The following is a 15,444-nucleotide window of genomic DNA, read 5'->3' as shown; positions in this document are numbered from 1 at the left end:
CTTGATGGCTTGTATTAAAAAGGGATGTTCGATTGTGTCGAACGCTTTGTAAAAATCAAGAAACAAAACGAAGGCGTCAGAATCAACATTGTCAGCATAGTCAAGCAAGTCTAAAACAAGCCTTATGTTATTGCTTTATATTATAAAGCCTTATATTATATATATATAAGCCTTATATTATAATATAAAGCCTTATATTATATGCTAACAAGCCTTATGTTATTGCTGTGGCGGTTTTTCATGAATCCTGTTTGAGTTTCTGCTATTATTGAATTTAAATCAGATTTTAATCTATTTGCATATACAGAGGCCAGAATTTTATAATCTATAGTTAATAATGTGATTGGACGCCAATTATCAATTAAGTGAGGGTCTTTACCAGGTTTCGGGATCAAGGAGATGATGCCTTGCTTCATTGTTGTGGTCATTTCCCCTTGATCAATACACTCCCTAAACATGTGCATTAAAGGGAGTTGAATAAGCTCCCAGAAATGAATATAAAACTCCGCACCTAGCCCATCTATCCCGGGAGATTTCCCTTTCTTCATAGCAAACAAAGCATTTTTAACCTCATTTAAAGAGATATCAGCGTCACAAGATGCGTTATAATCTTCACTAATAATAGGGATATTGTGCTGAATTTTTAAAAATGTACAGTGTTTTCTCTGTTAAAATTAGATTGATATAAATTACTATAAAACGAGCTAACAAATTTAGAAATGACAGTTAGATCCTTAGAAAGGGTGCCATCAATGTAGAGCTCAGTTATAGAATTTCTTTTAGCATTCCTTTTTTCTAAAGCAAAAAAATAATTGGTGTTCTTTTCACCCTCTTCCAACCACTTAGCCCTTGACCTAATAAATGCCCCTTTTGCCATTTCTGTATATATTTGGTCTATCTGAATTTGGATGGCTTTTAGCTCAATTTCTTCTTCTGGGTTAATGTTTCCTTTTGACATTAATTGAGTTAACTTATTCATCAAGATATGTTCCGCCTCATATTTTTCTTTCTTTATTTCCTTAGATCTTTTTATAGCCAATTGTCTAATTTTGTACTTAAAGTACTCCCACTTATTCTTATGTCCATTATTAATGTCAATCTCGAAGATCTCTTTCGCTATAAGCTTAACAGATTCATTAAAGGAGTCGTCATTCAAAAGTGTATTGTTAAATTTCCAATAACCTCTTATGCCCGATTGCGGGTCAATGGAGCCTAGTTTTAAAATAATTAATTTGTGGTCCGAAAGGGGAGCATAAACATGTTTAACCTCATTAACAAAATGAAGAGCAGAAGAAGAAACTAAAAATAAATCAATTCTCGACTTCAAAGTCAGACTTCTATTACTCCAGGTGAAATCTTGGATGCCTGGGTTAAAAAAACGCCATGCATCAGTTAAGGATAGGTCTGAGCACAGAGAAGAGATTAAATCACTTCCTTGGGAGGAGCGAGCCGTTCTAGGTGGGTATCTATCCTCCATTTCGTCGGGACATTCATTGAAATCCCCAGAAAGAATTATAAAGGCATTCACGTATTTTCCTCTGATTCCTTAGCTTGCCAGTAATGGAATTGAATAAGTTTTTGTTGTCAAAGTGTGAATTAAATCCATATACATTGCAAACTATGAAAACTGTATTGTCCTGTTTAACCTCTATTGTTATCCATCTTCCGTCACTAGAGGGCACAACTTCCAAAATATCCCCCTTGAAACCATGCACAAGAATTGAGACACCCGCCGAATGATTAGAGCCATGACTAAAGTAAACAACATTACCCCATTGAGCTTTCTAGAACCTTGTATCAGAGTCACAAGAGTGCGTTTCCTGTAATAAAATCAAGTCAGCTTCAGACCTTTTACAAAATAAAAATAATGCTTTCCTTTTTGTTAAGTCCCGAATACCTCTCACATTTAAAGACAAGACGTTAAAACGTTTAAACAAAAAGTCCATAAGGAACAGAGATATAGAACAGAGATTACCTGAAAGTGCTAATGAACGCAAAAAGTATGCAACGACCTTACAAGAAGGTGATGATAACCTGCCTTAAAATAGCAGAACCCTGTTGTACAAGTAGTCGTCAACTTAGAAACAAGAATGTTCGAGACGACTGCCCTTTTAGTAAATGAAACCAACATGAACTTAGAGCCCGACATTGACAAGTCATAATATATAGTTGTGAAAAGAGAGAGAGAGAAGAAAGAGAAAAAAAGAGCAAAATCTGTTAAGGTAGCATTAGTATTAAGTGCTCAACCATCTCAATCAGTTCGGGCGCTGGCAAAGTGTTCATAGCCTACCTATGGCTTGGTAAAAGAAGATGCTCAGCCAACGAGGCTATTCCGGACAGTCAATAACTTTTCCATTGATGACAGCCGAAGCACCTCGGAATGAAGCTTTTTTCCCTTCTTCACGCGCCTTCTTGATCAAAGGCCAGAGCTTCTCCCGAGCCGTTCTGTCCTCCGGAGAAAGAGCTTCGGTAATCCTGAGACGATTCTCTTGCAGATACTGAGAGTTTTTAGCTTCTTTCCAGACGGCATCACGAAGGCGACGCAAGGCAAACAAAACTATAGTTGATCTCGCAGCGCCGTCATCTCTGTTTTCCCACGCGATGGACGATGTCAATGCCTTGTTTCAAGTCTTCACGAAGCTTTGGTGCCATTTTCCCAAGGATGTCGATTATCTTGCCTCTGATGTCTTCATCTCTTGACTCCCTTACGCCGTGCATCTTAAGCGACCACCTTCTGCTATAGCGTTGACACTCGGCAACAGCTTCTCTCAGGTGCTTATTTTCTTCTTGGAGCTTTGTATTGGCAACTTTTATTTTCTCCAGTGTTTGCTTGTGTTGTAGAACATCCAGTGACAGCTGTTTGACAGTTGTCGTCAGCTCTTCAACACGTTTGGAAGTGGCTTCAGTGGTTATGCCTATAGCAGAGACTCTCCGGAGTGTTTCATCCTGCTTGCTGGTCATGGCTCGTATCGCCTCCATGAGTTCAGCCTTAGCCATCTCCCAGTTTTGCCCACCTGACTGAGCTTCACGATTCCTTTTCTTGGCAGGCTTCTCTGGTGTCTCCACCGCCAAAATGGGAAACAGCCCGGTGTCTGACAGTGGCTCTCGGGTGGTTTCATACCAGCACATTTCGTCTCCACTCAAAGGATTCTGGGCTACCGACTCTTGAGACTGGTTATCGTCCATGTTTAGCGGCACGTGTAGAGAAATCGTTGACCTTTCAAAGTTTCTCTTTTTCTTTTTAGACTTGGGCATTCGTGGTAGCCTACAATTACTACGTCTTGCTATATGATCGTTTTTCCGTTTTTGTTTTCTTCTCTCCCCTAATTTTCAAGGTTCTGCCATCAAATTATTTTAAAAAATGGCAGTAATATCATAAACCCTTCGAAATTGCTCGCAGAGCGACAAGCACACGTCCTCCTACAACGCTGCCATCTTGGGAGCCCCTGCGGGTGGATGGTTTGCTTCTAACAGCTGATTCGGTGACGATAGAGCTGATCCGCACATCTCTTATTCCAAGTTAACCTGTCCAATATGTTTTGCTCCAGTAAAGGAGTAAATAAGACAGTAAATGCTTATGTCATGCCTGAGCTGAAGCTGATACATGAAAGTTAAGTTGCACAACATAAATACAATGTTTAGTTATTTATATTATTTATAGAATATTTATAGAATATTAGAATATTTATATTATATAGAATTTATAGAATATTTATATTATTTATATTGGCATTATTGTTATTTATATTACTACTATTTAGATTTATTGGTTGTAGGTTTAGTTTTAGATTGAACTATGTTTACCTTTTTAAAGTAATTTGAAATAGATTTTTATTTAATATAATATGGCAATTGTATGCATTAAAATTGTTTAGTTTCACAGTTATTAATGTATGCAATTTCAGCAATAAAACTTAATTTTTCTAAAAAGAAGACAAATTAGATGTTAATTTTAAGATACCCGTCTTATTGTCTCTTATTGCTCTTTAATAAAGAAAAAGTAATTATTATCCGATTAATCGATTAATCGATCGATTAAGTGGTAGATTAATCGATTACAAAAAGAATCGATAGCTGCAGCCCTAATTGGGGTCCATAAATATATGTCAAATTTGTTGTAAATATCTAATTTTCTTTTAAAGTTATAGCAAATTATATTTATGAGAGCATGGGCTGCATTGATTGGATTTTTTTCTTCTTCAAAAAATTTGGCTTTGTTTCTACCTATGTAAGAATTCAGAATTTCCTATTGTGGTTTTGTTTTGATTGGACTAACTGTTTCCTACATTCGCAAAGGTTTTTTAGGTGCTAAAGTACACCTTTTTACAAACCATAAGGTGAAACCAGGCATGTTTGGTATTATTGGACTCGGCAAGGATTCAGGAGTCTAAGGAGGTAAATACTGTGAAAAACACTGGCTTGAAAATTCTCTGGCTCTTTCAGGACATTGTGCCAATGAAGTATACTGGGTTTGCAATACGCCAGTGTCCTCATAGACTATCATGGCACCCAGGATAAAGACAATGAATGCCCATTTTCATCTGACTAATGTTTGGGTGTGTATATTGCCAGGTTCATGTGTTTTCCTCCTGTTATAGTGCCACCAAGTGATCAATCGTTGCAATTTTTTTCATGTGATCTCAGACTGATCTCACTCACATGTGACCTTAATTTGGTGGAAATATCTCATTCTGTTCACAAGTTATAGCTATTTTATTAAGTAAGGTCTCGGTCACATCAAACATTTTGGCTCCCCTTAGTGACCATGAATCAAAATGTTTTTTTTTGGGGGGATAATTATTGATAGTCTCTTTCCAGAGAACATTTCTGCAGTGGTTTGGTTCCGATCAGTCAAATAACCTGGGAGTAATGTGCAAAAGTAGGTTTTACAAAAAACAAAATATCTCGAAATTGGTGCCTGAAGGGCGAGCAAATCCGAGGCATGCATTTTGTCCGTCTCGAGGTTTCCAGCGATATAAGACACTCGAGGCTACGCCTTACGGTTGAGGAGTTATGAGCCGTTTTGTACTTTTGATCGCTGTAGCGCCCCCCGTCAGGCCGATCGGGGTGGGCTTCGTGACGTCTGCAGTCGTTGTGAGTACTACCAGCCCTGAAAGTTTCAAGTCTCTACGACTTACGGTTTGGTCTGCCCGAGCAGTTTTATCTGGAAAATGATGCATCATGGGGAAATGAACAGTTCCAATAGGGTTTCAGCCTGACGCCTGACTTTGATTGGATTTTACTACCCCTTACTCTCAAAATTTTGAGATTTGGCCTCGCGATTGTGCCTAGCGATCTATGTTTCTGAACTTCTGATGCTGGTTTCATCTTGATCAGACCAGTGGTTTCGAAGATATGGACTAATTTTCTTAAAGCGCTAAATTACAACGGTGCACAAACCATATGCCGAAACCTGGCAAGTGTGGTATCGTTGGACTCTGCAACGATTCAGGAGTCTAATGAGATGAGTCCCGTGAAAATAAGTCAACCACACCCAAAGTTATAAGCACTTTAAAAAAAAAAAAAACTCCACTAGGTGGCGCTGTTTTGAAACTTCTCAGGGTACTTCAGGGCATCGTGGTGACGACCCATACTGAGTTTCGTAACAATCCGTTCATAGAATACAGCATTTTGGCACATAATTCAAGATGGCCGACTAAAATTGGATATCAGGTGACTCGACCTCGATACAGTGGCTAGTTATTGAATAGACTCGAAAATGATGTTGGCATTAGTGGAATTGCATTGGCATGGTTTAAATCGTACTTATCTGACCGTTTTCAGTTTGTAACTGTAAATGAAGAGATGTCACACCGATCACAAGTTCAGTATGGAGTAGGGCTGAACGATATTTTGTTTTAACATCGACATCGCAATGTGCGCGTGTGCGATAGTCACATCGCCGGAACATGCGATGTGAAGGGTAGTAGTATTTTTTTATGGTCTATGGTTGTAGCCCATGGTGTATTAAGGAAGCACACAGTAAACACGAGTTTGTTGCTGGAGTGACATGCACGTTCCTCATGCCTGCACAGTGATTGGTTCGCTGTGCCGCTGCTCACCGCTCACGGCCAAACATTCACTGCTAAAATGCGCACCGAAGAGGATCTGAAGAGGTAAAAAAAAGGTTTGTACCAGAAATCATCTTTTTGGGACTATTTTGGCTACATAAAGGAGGATGTTGAACAAAAAGAGGCACTTTGCATGGAGTTTCTTGTGGCCACAAAACAAGAAAACACCACCAATTTGTCTGATCACTTAAAACGGCACCACAAAGATCTTTACAACGAATATAAAGCAGGGCTCGACATTAACGCTTGTACGGGACGTGTGGGTGTTTTGAAGGGACAAGTGAAAGAGAATTTTACTTGACTGACGGACAAGAGCCTGATTAAAACAAAAAAAAACTAGCGAATCACCAAAATGCAAGAATGTTTGTGCATTTATTTAGTGTAAGTGGCGATCGATTGTGGATAATATATAATGAACTGACGATAATAAGGTCGTGCTGTTCACGCTCGTGCAGCCTCTTGAGGAGAAATTACAACACTAGAGCGTTTTCCTGAATACCATCACAACTGAAAATGACACTGATTTCATATGACAGTTCCATAAACAACTAACATTCACTTACTCACTTACATTTTAGATGCAATATTTAGTGTTGTTGTTCTATTTCAGCAGTGAAAATCGTTCATAACAGACCCGTAACACGTCTCACTCACAGCAACAAGTGTGAACGATTCAGCGTTCGAATGAATCGTTTGAATGAACGACTCAGTGACTCACTCATTAAGACGGTCACCTGCTGCCACCTACTAGAGGTTTAGTTTCATGTTTACACATACTTTCCAACATTTATTTTTGTCACTTGTAATGAAGCTTGCTTATTAGTGAAATTATTCATATCACGGAACGGTAATTATTGACTTTAGCCTGGATTGATGGCTCTCAATATCGCAAAATATATCGTTGGGAAAAAAAATATTGCAATGTAATTTTTTCCAATATCGTGCAGGCCTAGTATGGAGTACCGCAAAGCTCAGTGTTAGGACCATTGCTTTTCACCCTGTATATGCTACCACTGGGAGATATCATTAGGAAGCATGGCGTTAGTTTTCATTGTTATGCTGACAATACTCAGCTCTACATTTCTTCACGCCCTAATGAAACCCTGGGTGTGCTCTTTGATACCAATCTTTCATTTGAAAGCCATGTTTCTAGCATCTGTAAATCTGCATTCTACCATCTTAAAAATGTATCTAAATTACGGCACATGCTTTCACATAGTGCACGCACCCACAGAAATGCAGCTGAATGAATATGCGTACATCTTTTAAATAGCGTAAAAAAATGACGAAATGCAACATGTGGCGACTGATGTTGATTCTGTGGCGGACCGCCACAAATTAGTTTATATGTAGGAAACACTGGTCTTTGGCAAAATAAAATAAAAAATGTCTGAAATGTATGTTATTAACCTTTATTGATCTGGTTTATAAAAGCAATATCACAATCAAAATGATGCTGTAGATATTTCTCACATGTTTATGATGTCTAATTTAGTGTATTTTTGTGATTGCAGGACAATTTGGGTGCGGGAGATATTGATGCTATTTTAGAATCCGTGGAGAAGACCAAAGGTCTGTCGCATAGGAGCACAAACAACAGTGCCTCTGAACACAGACCTGTGTTGTACGTGGAACACAGGTGAGATGCATTCATGTCATCATTCTGTGCCATTCAAATGTAGTAAGACATATTTGATCTCAAATTATCTATTTTTCTTCTGGGCTTTAAAGGAATCTGAATCCAGAGACCGAGTTGAAGAGGTATTTTGGAGCGCGGGCCGTTCTGGGAGACCAGAGGTAATATTTTCAGTTTTTATATATATATATATATATATATATATATATATATATATATATTTTTTTTTTTTTTTTTCAAATTAGTTTTCCAAAGTTACAGTTTATCTGAGAGTATATGTCCAATTGAGTTTGTTTCATTTGTGCTTGACTACATACAACTTCACAGTTTTCATAACGATAGTCGAAAGTCTACAGGTCCTTCTCAAAAAATTAGCATGTGATAAAAGTTCATTAGACACCCTCAAGTGAGAGTGTAAGACACAGAAAGAAATTTCTGAATGAATAGGCGGTTCCCAGAGTGCTGTATCAAGGCACCTCAGTTGGAAGTAGGGATGGGTATCGTTAAGGTTTTAACGGTATTACTACTCTTAACGATACTGCTTATCGGTCCGGTACTTTAACGGTATTCTTATCGGTACTTTTTGAGTAAAAAAAAAAAAATAATAATAATAATATATATATATATATATATATATATATATATATATATATATATATATATATATATATATATATATATATATATATATATATATATATAATACAGTCCCTGACAAAAGTCTTGTCGCTTATCTATTTTCTAGAAATACCTTATATTAACCTGACTTTTAATTAATTCATTGGTGTTAGAAATAGCTCATATGAAAAGCTAAAACCCTCCCAAATTATGTTTAATGCACTGAAATAAATAATTTTTACAGAAAAAATATGTATCATTTAATCAAGACAGAAAGGTCAAATTTTGGCAAGACAAAAGTGTTGTCGCCTATACAGAAATTATAAGTTGTGGTGCTGTGAGATCCAAATTTAATATCTTGTATGACTTCCATGAGCTTGAAGGACTGCATCCATGCGGTTTGGCAAGGATTCATACAATTTATTGATGAAGTCATCAGGAATAGCTAAGAAAGCAGTCTTGCATGCCTCCCAGAGTTCATCAATATTCTTTGGTTTCGTCTTCCATGCGTCCTCTTTCATCCTACCCCACATATGCTCAATGATGTTCATGTCTGGTGACTGGGCTGGCCAATCCTGGAGCATCTTGATCTTTTTCGTCTTGAGGAACTTTGATGTGGAGATCGAAGTATGCGATGGAGCACCGTCCTGCTGCAGAATTTGGCCTCTTTTATGGTTGGGAATATAAGAGGTAGCTAAGATTTCTTGGTATTTTAGACTATTGATGTTGCCTTCCACCCTGCAGATCTCTCGCACACCCCCATACTGGATGTAACCCCAGACCATGATTTTTCCCCCACCAAACTTCACTGTTTTCTGGGTGAATCTCGGATCCATTCAGGCACCAGTAGGTCTCCTGCAATATTTGCGGCGACTGTGGTGTAATTCAACAGAAGATTCATCTGAAAAATCCACCTTCTGCCACTTTTCCTGCGTCCATCCTTTTAGCAGGCTGTGGGCCTTGGCAAAAGCCACACGGTTTTTCAATTGTCTTTTGTTTAGTGCTGGCTTCTGGGCACTGATTCGACCATGGAGGCCATTTCGAGACAGAATCCGACAAACTGTTCTGGTTGACACAGGGACTTCAGGTGACCAGGTCTCGTGGAGCTCTGCTGCAGTGGAAAATGGGCTGTCCTTGGATTTTCGAGCCAACAAACGGTCCTCTCGAGCAGTTGTCTTGAGGGGTCTGCCTGACCTGGGCTTGTCAAAAACGTCTCCAGTCTCTTCAAATCTTTTTTTTTATCCTCTGTACTTGATGCTGAGACACATTGAAGGTGTCTGCCACATCAGCAGTGGATCTGGTCTTCAGAATCTTGATAATCAAAACTTTAGTCTCAGGGTGAATCTTAGGCATGTTTGCAGAAGTCTAGTTGCAGTTGATGTGAAGGTCTAGTGTACTGGGGTTCTTTTTATACACACTTGAGACCTAATTGATCCATTATTAGTCACAGGTGAAGCTCAAGGTGACAACACTTATGTCTTTGCAAAAATTGACTCAATGGGCTTTACCAAGCTGTGAATATTAGAATACTTTTTGAAAGTTTAGTTTTTCAATGAAACATTATCACAAAAGCTGGTGGGATTAAAATGAGCCATTTCTTGTAAAAAAAAAAATCTTGATTAGAAATATATTTCAGCGGCACTTTAGGTCAATTTGTACACAAGCGACAAGACTTTTGTCAGGGACTGTATATATATACATATACACAATTAACAAAGATACACATTATATAGGCGTGCACAGTGCTTTAATTTCAGGAAGAATTCTAGTAGGCTAATCAAATGTAAAATAACACTGCATAGTTTATCATAGATAGGATAAATTAATGCTTATTAAAGCTGAAGTTATTCATTCAAGAGCTGTGAGTGATTTTATCTTTGCATTTGGTTGTTTAATTCGCTGTAATTCATCAGCATGTTTATTTACACTGCTGCCTCTTTAAGACAGACGTGCAGATCTATAGGCGACTGATAATAGATGCACTACATTTTCTCCCAACTATCCATAATAACAACGTCCATTTTAGACACAAACTGTGTTTAAGAGACTCTCCAAGCCGGTCATTTTGACATAGATGTTTGAGTACATTAGATTGTTTAGACGCGAGTGTGAAACTGAAAGTGCGGGCTGTTTCGGAGCTCGCGCTGACTTGGGAACAATCTCTTGCACACATTTTTGTGCTTTTAATCGCTCTTTTTATTATTAAATGCGTCCCACAATTTACCAACAGTAGCTAGACTGTATTTTACAACAATCACCGATCGTGCTGATTCTGTCATTACGTTGGAGTTATAGGGAGAAATGACAGCGTAGGCAACTGCTGCAAGGGGAATTAAGTTGCGCTAGATATAAATATCAAAATTATAATCTTTGCCAAAGAAGCCCAAATCTAAAATAAAATCACATTATCACAATCTAGTGTAAAGTGAAACTAGGCTATATTTGAATGTTTAGTTCTGTCCTCCGTGGGCTGTCGTTTTTTTTCTCTCTCTCTCTCTCTCTCTTTCTCACGTCACGTCACGTCACGTCACGTCACGTCACGTCACGTCACGTCACGTCACGTCACGTCACGTCACGTCACGTCACGTCACGTCACGTCACGTCACGTCACGTCACGTCACGTCACGTCACGTCACGTCACGTCACGTCACGTCACGTCCATTTTCAGAAGTACCGACAGCAGAACCGATAACGTCCGAGCTTATCGATACAACGGTCTTTCAAAATTCAGCCCCGGGGCCCGTTTAATACCGGGTTTCGGTACCCATCCCTAGTTGGAAGTCTGTGGGAATGAAAAAGTGTGGCAAAAAAGGCTGCACAACGAGAAGAGGAACTCTGAGGAAGATTGTGGAGAAAGACCGATTCCAGATCTTGGGGGACCTGTGGAAGCAGTGGACTGAGTCTGGGGTAGAAACATTCAGAGCCACCGTGCACAGGCGTGTGAAGGAAATGCACTACAGGTGCCGCATTTCCCAGGTCAAGCCACTTTGGGCTACAGAGAGAAGCAGCACTGGACTGTTGCTCAGTGGTCCAAAGTACTTTTTTCGGGTGAAAGCAAATGTTGTATGTCATTCGGAAATCAAGGTGCCAGAGTCTGGAGGAAGACTGGGGGGAAGAAAATGCCTGAAGTCCAGTGTCAAGTACCCACAGTCAGTGATGGTCTGGGGTGCCATGTCAGCTGCTGGTGTTGATCCACTGTTTTTTATCAAGGGCAGGGTCCATGCAGCTAGCTATCAAAAGATTTTGGAGCACTTTATGCTTCCATCTGCTGAAAAGATTTATGGAGATTTCATTTTTCAGCACGACCTGGCACCAAAACCACTGGTAAATGGTTTTCTGACCATGAACCCCATAGAGAATCTGTGGGATATTGTGAAGAGAAAGTTGAGAGACGCAAGACCCAACACTCTGGATGAGCTTAAGGCCGCTATTGAAGCATCCTGGGCCTCCATAACACCTCAGCAGTGCCACAGGCTGATTGCCTCCATGCCACGCCACACTGAAGCAGTCATTTCTGCAAAAGGATTCCAGACCAAGTATTAAGTGCATAACTGAACATAATTATTTGAAGGTTGACTTTTTTGTATTAAAAACTAGGGGTGTAAGAAAATATTGATACACGTGAATATCGCGATATTATGTTTGGCGATACTGTATCGATTCTCAAAAACGCTGTATCGATATTTATATATTTATTTATTTACATCCAAGATTTGTGGCTTTGTGTTCGGTTTAAACCACAGACTGTATAACACCCAACCGCTAGATGGCAGTGTTATCTCAGAACGTATATCTGACGCGTAGCCGGAGAAGCGCAAGGTAAAGGTGCGTGCATAGTTTTTACATTAGCAAACCAAGCTCTCAAGACGATAGCATTATTCCGCTCCTGCAGTATACAGAGCTGAAGTGTGGACTCATGTTGGCTTCAGCTAAAAAGAAGCCACTAAGGAAATCGACAAGAATCATTTTGTTTGCAAAATAGGCCAAGTTATTATCTAATACTCGGGAAACACATTGAAACAGAGAGCTCGCTTAACATCCTGACATCACCCGCGCTGCTGAGAAGCTATTCGATAGAATGTACTGTACGTTTTCCTCTCTGTAACAAAATGAACACATGCCAAAACTGACAGTGGTAAACGGTAATCAATACGGCAAAAGCATGGTTTTATTATAATAAAAACATGGTTTTACTATCTATTAAAACCATGGTTAATTTCCATAAGGGTGTATCAGTGCTGTAGCCTACATTATTTGCATAAAAGTTACTAAGCATAAGTAAATCCCTACATTAAAATTATATTAAAAACAAAACAAAAACACAAATTCAGTGCTACCAGGGAGGAGGTTCTGCAGGAACACACACACACTCTTTCTCTATGGACACAGTAACTGTTACTGTCATTTCTTTATCCTGTAGAAACATCTTACATTTTAAATGTCATGCTGTAATCCCTTTAAAGTTACTACTGTCATATGTTGACTTTTAAACATAAATTTAGTATCCAATAGCAGATATTTCAGATAAATAATTTTTTTCCCGCTGAATATTAATGGTCTCTCTTCTGTGTTATACGCGCACGCACACGCTCGTTCGTTCAGTGAAGTTTAACACTGTCAGAACACGTTTTAATGTGAAATGGAAATACTCGTGTGAATTAGTAGCATTTACAGATGACGATATAACTACTGTCCTCTATAGATCAGAGGATAACCTGTACAATGACCGTTTTGCGCTGAGGACCCAGACGCGCGCACACCCGTCAAGAGCATGACTTTGAATGCTGCAGAGAGACGCTGTGCGTGAAGCACGTTACATAAAATAAGGCCAGCTATTGGCTATTCGCTACTTCTCCTGCTGTACTGGCTGAGTAAAGCCTTCAGTGGCTCATTACTGCCACACTTTGGTCACCGCGGATTTAAAATCTGCATGAAATGAGGCGCTTAGGGCAAATAAAATTTATTTACCAACTAATAGATGGACTAAATAATAATAGACTAAATTAGTTGACAACCATTTTAATAATTGATTTTGATCGATTCGTTTTTTCAGCTCTACTTGACAGTAGGCATGTGCCGTTATCAATTTTTCATGTTGCGATTAATTTAAGTTTTATCACGATATACAATATTATCATGATATTAAAATAAGTTGCAAAAAAAAAGTGTTGCCATAGCATAACAGCTTTAAGAACAATTTTTGTAATAACAAAAATAACTGAATGTTTAAATACAATAATGCACCAAAAAAATATATACAGCTCTGGAAAAAAAGAGACCACTTAACATTGAGAAATCAATGAGAAATTAATGTTAAGTGGTCTCTTGATTTTTTTTTTTCAGAGCTGTAAAAATTTTTTTCAAACAGATTAAAGTGCAAAAGAATTAGGCTATAAAGAACAACAGGTAACAAATTAATATAAGGTCTCATTACTTAAAGGTGAACTATGTAGTATTTTTGCAGTAAAATATCCAAAAACCACTTGGCCGGTGTTATATATTTTGTTCAGTTGAGTACCTACAATATCCCAGAAGTTTCCAACTATTTGTAAATTGTGAGAAAATTGCTATTTTAACTAAGGACAGGGACGTTGCAGCATTGCATTTGAGGGAGTCGCCTGTCAATTGCGTCATATCTGCGGTACCCTCGGTTTCGGCTTTTATTTGACAGGAGCGCTTTACTCTTAGCAGTGTGAACAAGTGAACGCACAGAGTAAAGTCATAACATTGTTTTGAACACACTTAAATGTATCTAATATCATAAACAGAGCTACATTACCTCAAAATCATAACCGGAAGAGCGGATCTGTGCAGGCGCCCGGCGAATGTCTCCCGTCCCTTCATAATAAAAGTCCCGGTATTTGCGAGGCGGGTATTTGTTTAACAATCGCTCCAGCAGCTGTGCTCAGGTCCATAACACTCGGTCCTGCTCTGCTTTAGACTACAGTAACGTTAATAACCGCATGCATGAACGTGATTTCTGCCCGAGTCCTATTTTCCACCGGCTGTGAGGAGAAGACCACATCTCCCAAGATGCTGCGCTCACACGTTGTGTCATCAAACTACGATTTGTTTTGAATAGGCGCCCTCTAGTGGACGGAAAGCTCCATAGTGCACCTTTAATGCATTAATTAAGATTGAGCAATAGCTACATTTGGTACAGAAAGTATAATGTTTTTGTTAATGTTAGTTAAGAAATACTGATCATTGTTAGTTTTATCTTAGGTCCATTAAAAAGTTATTTTGATTTTAATGTTAGTAAACATAAACTAAGAAATTAACATTACTTAGAATGATTAATTCTTTATAAGTGTTTTTCATAGTTAGTTTGGTAATAATGTATTAACATGTTAACTAATGAAGTCGTATGTCTCAATGTTTTACTGAACAATAACAAAAAATTAGAAGTTCTAATCATTAGGACATGTTGTAGTCCAGATTAAAACATAAAAATGTTTAAGTTTGAAAATAAATAGCATATTAAATAGCCGATTACACAAAACGAATGGCTGTTTTAAAAACTACACACGTTTTTTTTTTTTGCGGGGTTTCCGGGGTAAACGCTGCCTTCTGCAGTTCATCAGCGCCCTCTGCTGTCACTGAGCGGCACTTCAGCAGCGCGTCTCCTTCACTCGTTCATGTGCTTCTCATATTATATCTGAGCGTGTGTGGAGCTTTTTTACAGTTGATGGGTAAAGTATTCTTGAGTGCATTATAAAAAAATTATAAATTGTTAATAAATTATTATTTACGATATTTTAAAGTGCCCACGATACCAATATCATGCATATTCATTATCGTGATAAATCGCATTATCGAAAATCGGCCCATGTCTACTTGACGGATGCATCCAACCTGGGTTGGGACGCCTTTCACAAGGGCAGGCCAATCTCCGGCCTCTGGTTAGACTCTGAGAAGAGCCTTCACATAAACTGTCTAGAGATGAAAGCGGTCACACTATCGTTAATAGCTTAAAACACATATTACATAAAACACCACCATGTCCTGGTCAGAACAGACATGTCGGTGTTAGCCTATATAAATCACCAAGGTGGCCTGAGATCTTGTGATCTGTACACAGTGGTAAAACAGCTCCTTATATAGGCGTATCACAACTTG

The 15,444-nt window shown here is 38.6% G+C and overlaps 1 protein-coding gene across 2 annotated transcripts in view; it reads left to right on the top strand.

The window, feature by feature from the left end:
- The window catches only part of tcf25 (transcription factor 25 (basic helix-loop-helix)), a 219,385-nt gene that overhangs the window by 40,298 nt on the left and 163,643 nt on the right, over positions 1 to 15,444 (top strand). For both annotated transcript variants that reach the window (XM_067419911.1, XM_067419910.1), the window contains exons 4-5: positions 7,586 to 7,710; positions 7,803 to 7,868. In XM_067419911.1, coding sequence (XP_067276012.1) covers positions 7,586 to 7,710; positions 7,803 to 7,868 — 191 coding nt within the window. The remainder of the gene's footprint in view (positions 1 to 7,585; positions 7,711 to 7,802; positions 7,869 to 15,444) is intronic.

The sequence above is a fragment of the Pseudorasbora parva genome, chromosome 16 (genome assembly GCF_024679245.1).
Source record: "Pseudorasbora parva isolate DD20220531a chromosome 16, ASM2467924v1, whole genome shotgun sequence".
NCBI classification, from domain to species: domain Eukaryota; kingdom Metazoa; phylum Chordata; class Actinopteri; order Cypriniformes; family Gobionidae; genus Pseudorasbora; species Pseudorasbora parva.
Note: the sequence above shows the minus strand (reverse complement) of the source record. Positions and strands in the feature narration are given on the sequence as shown.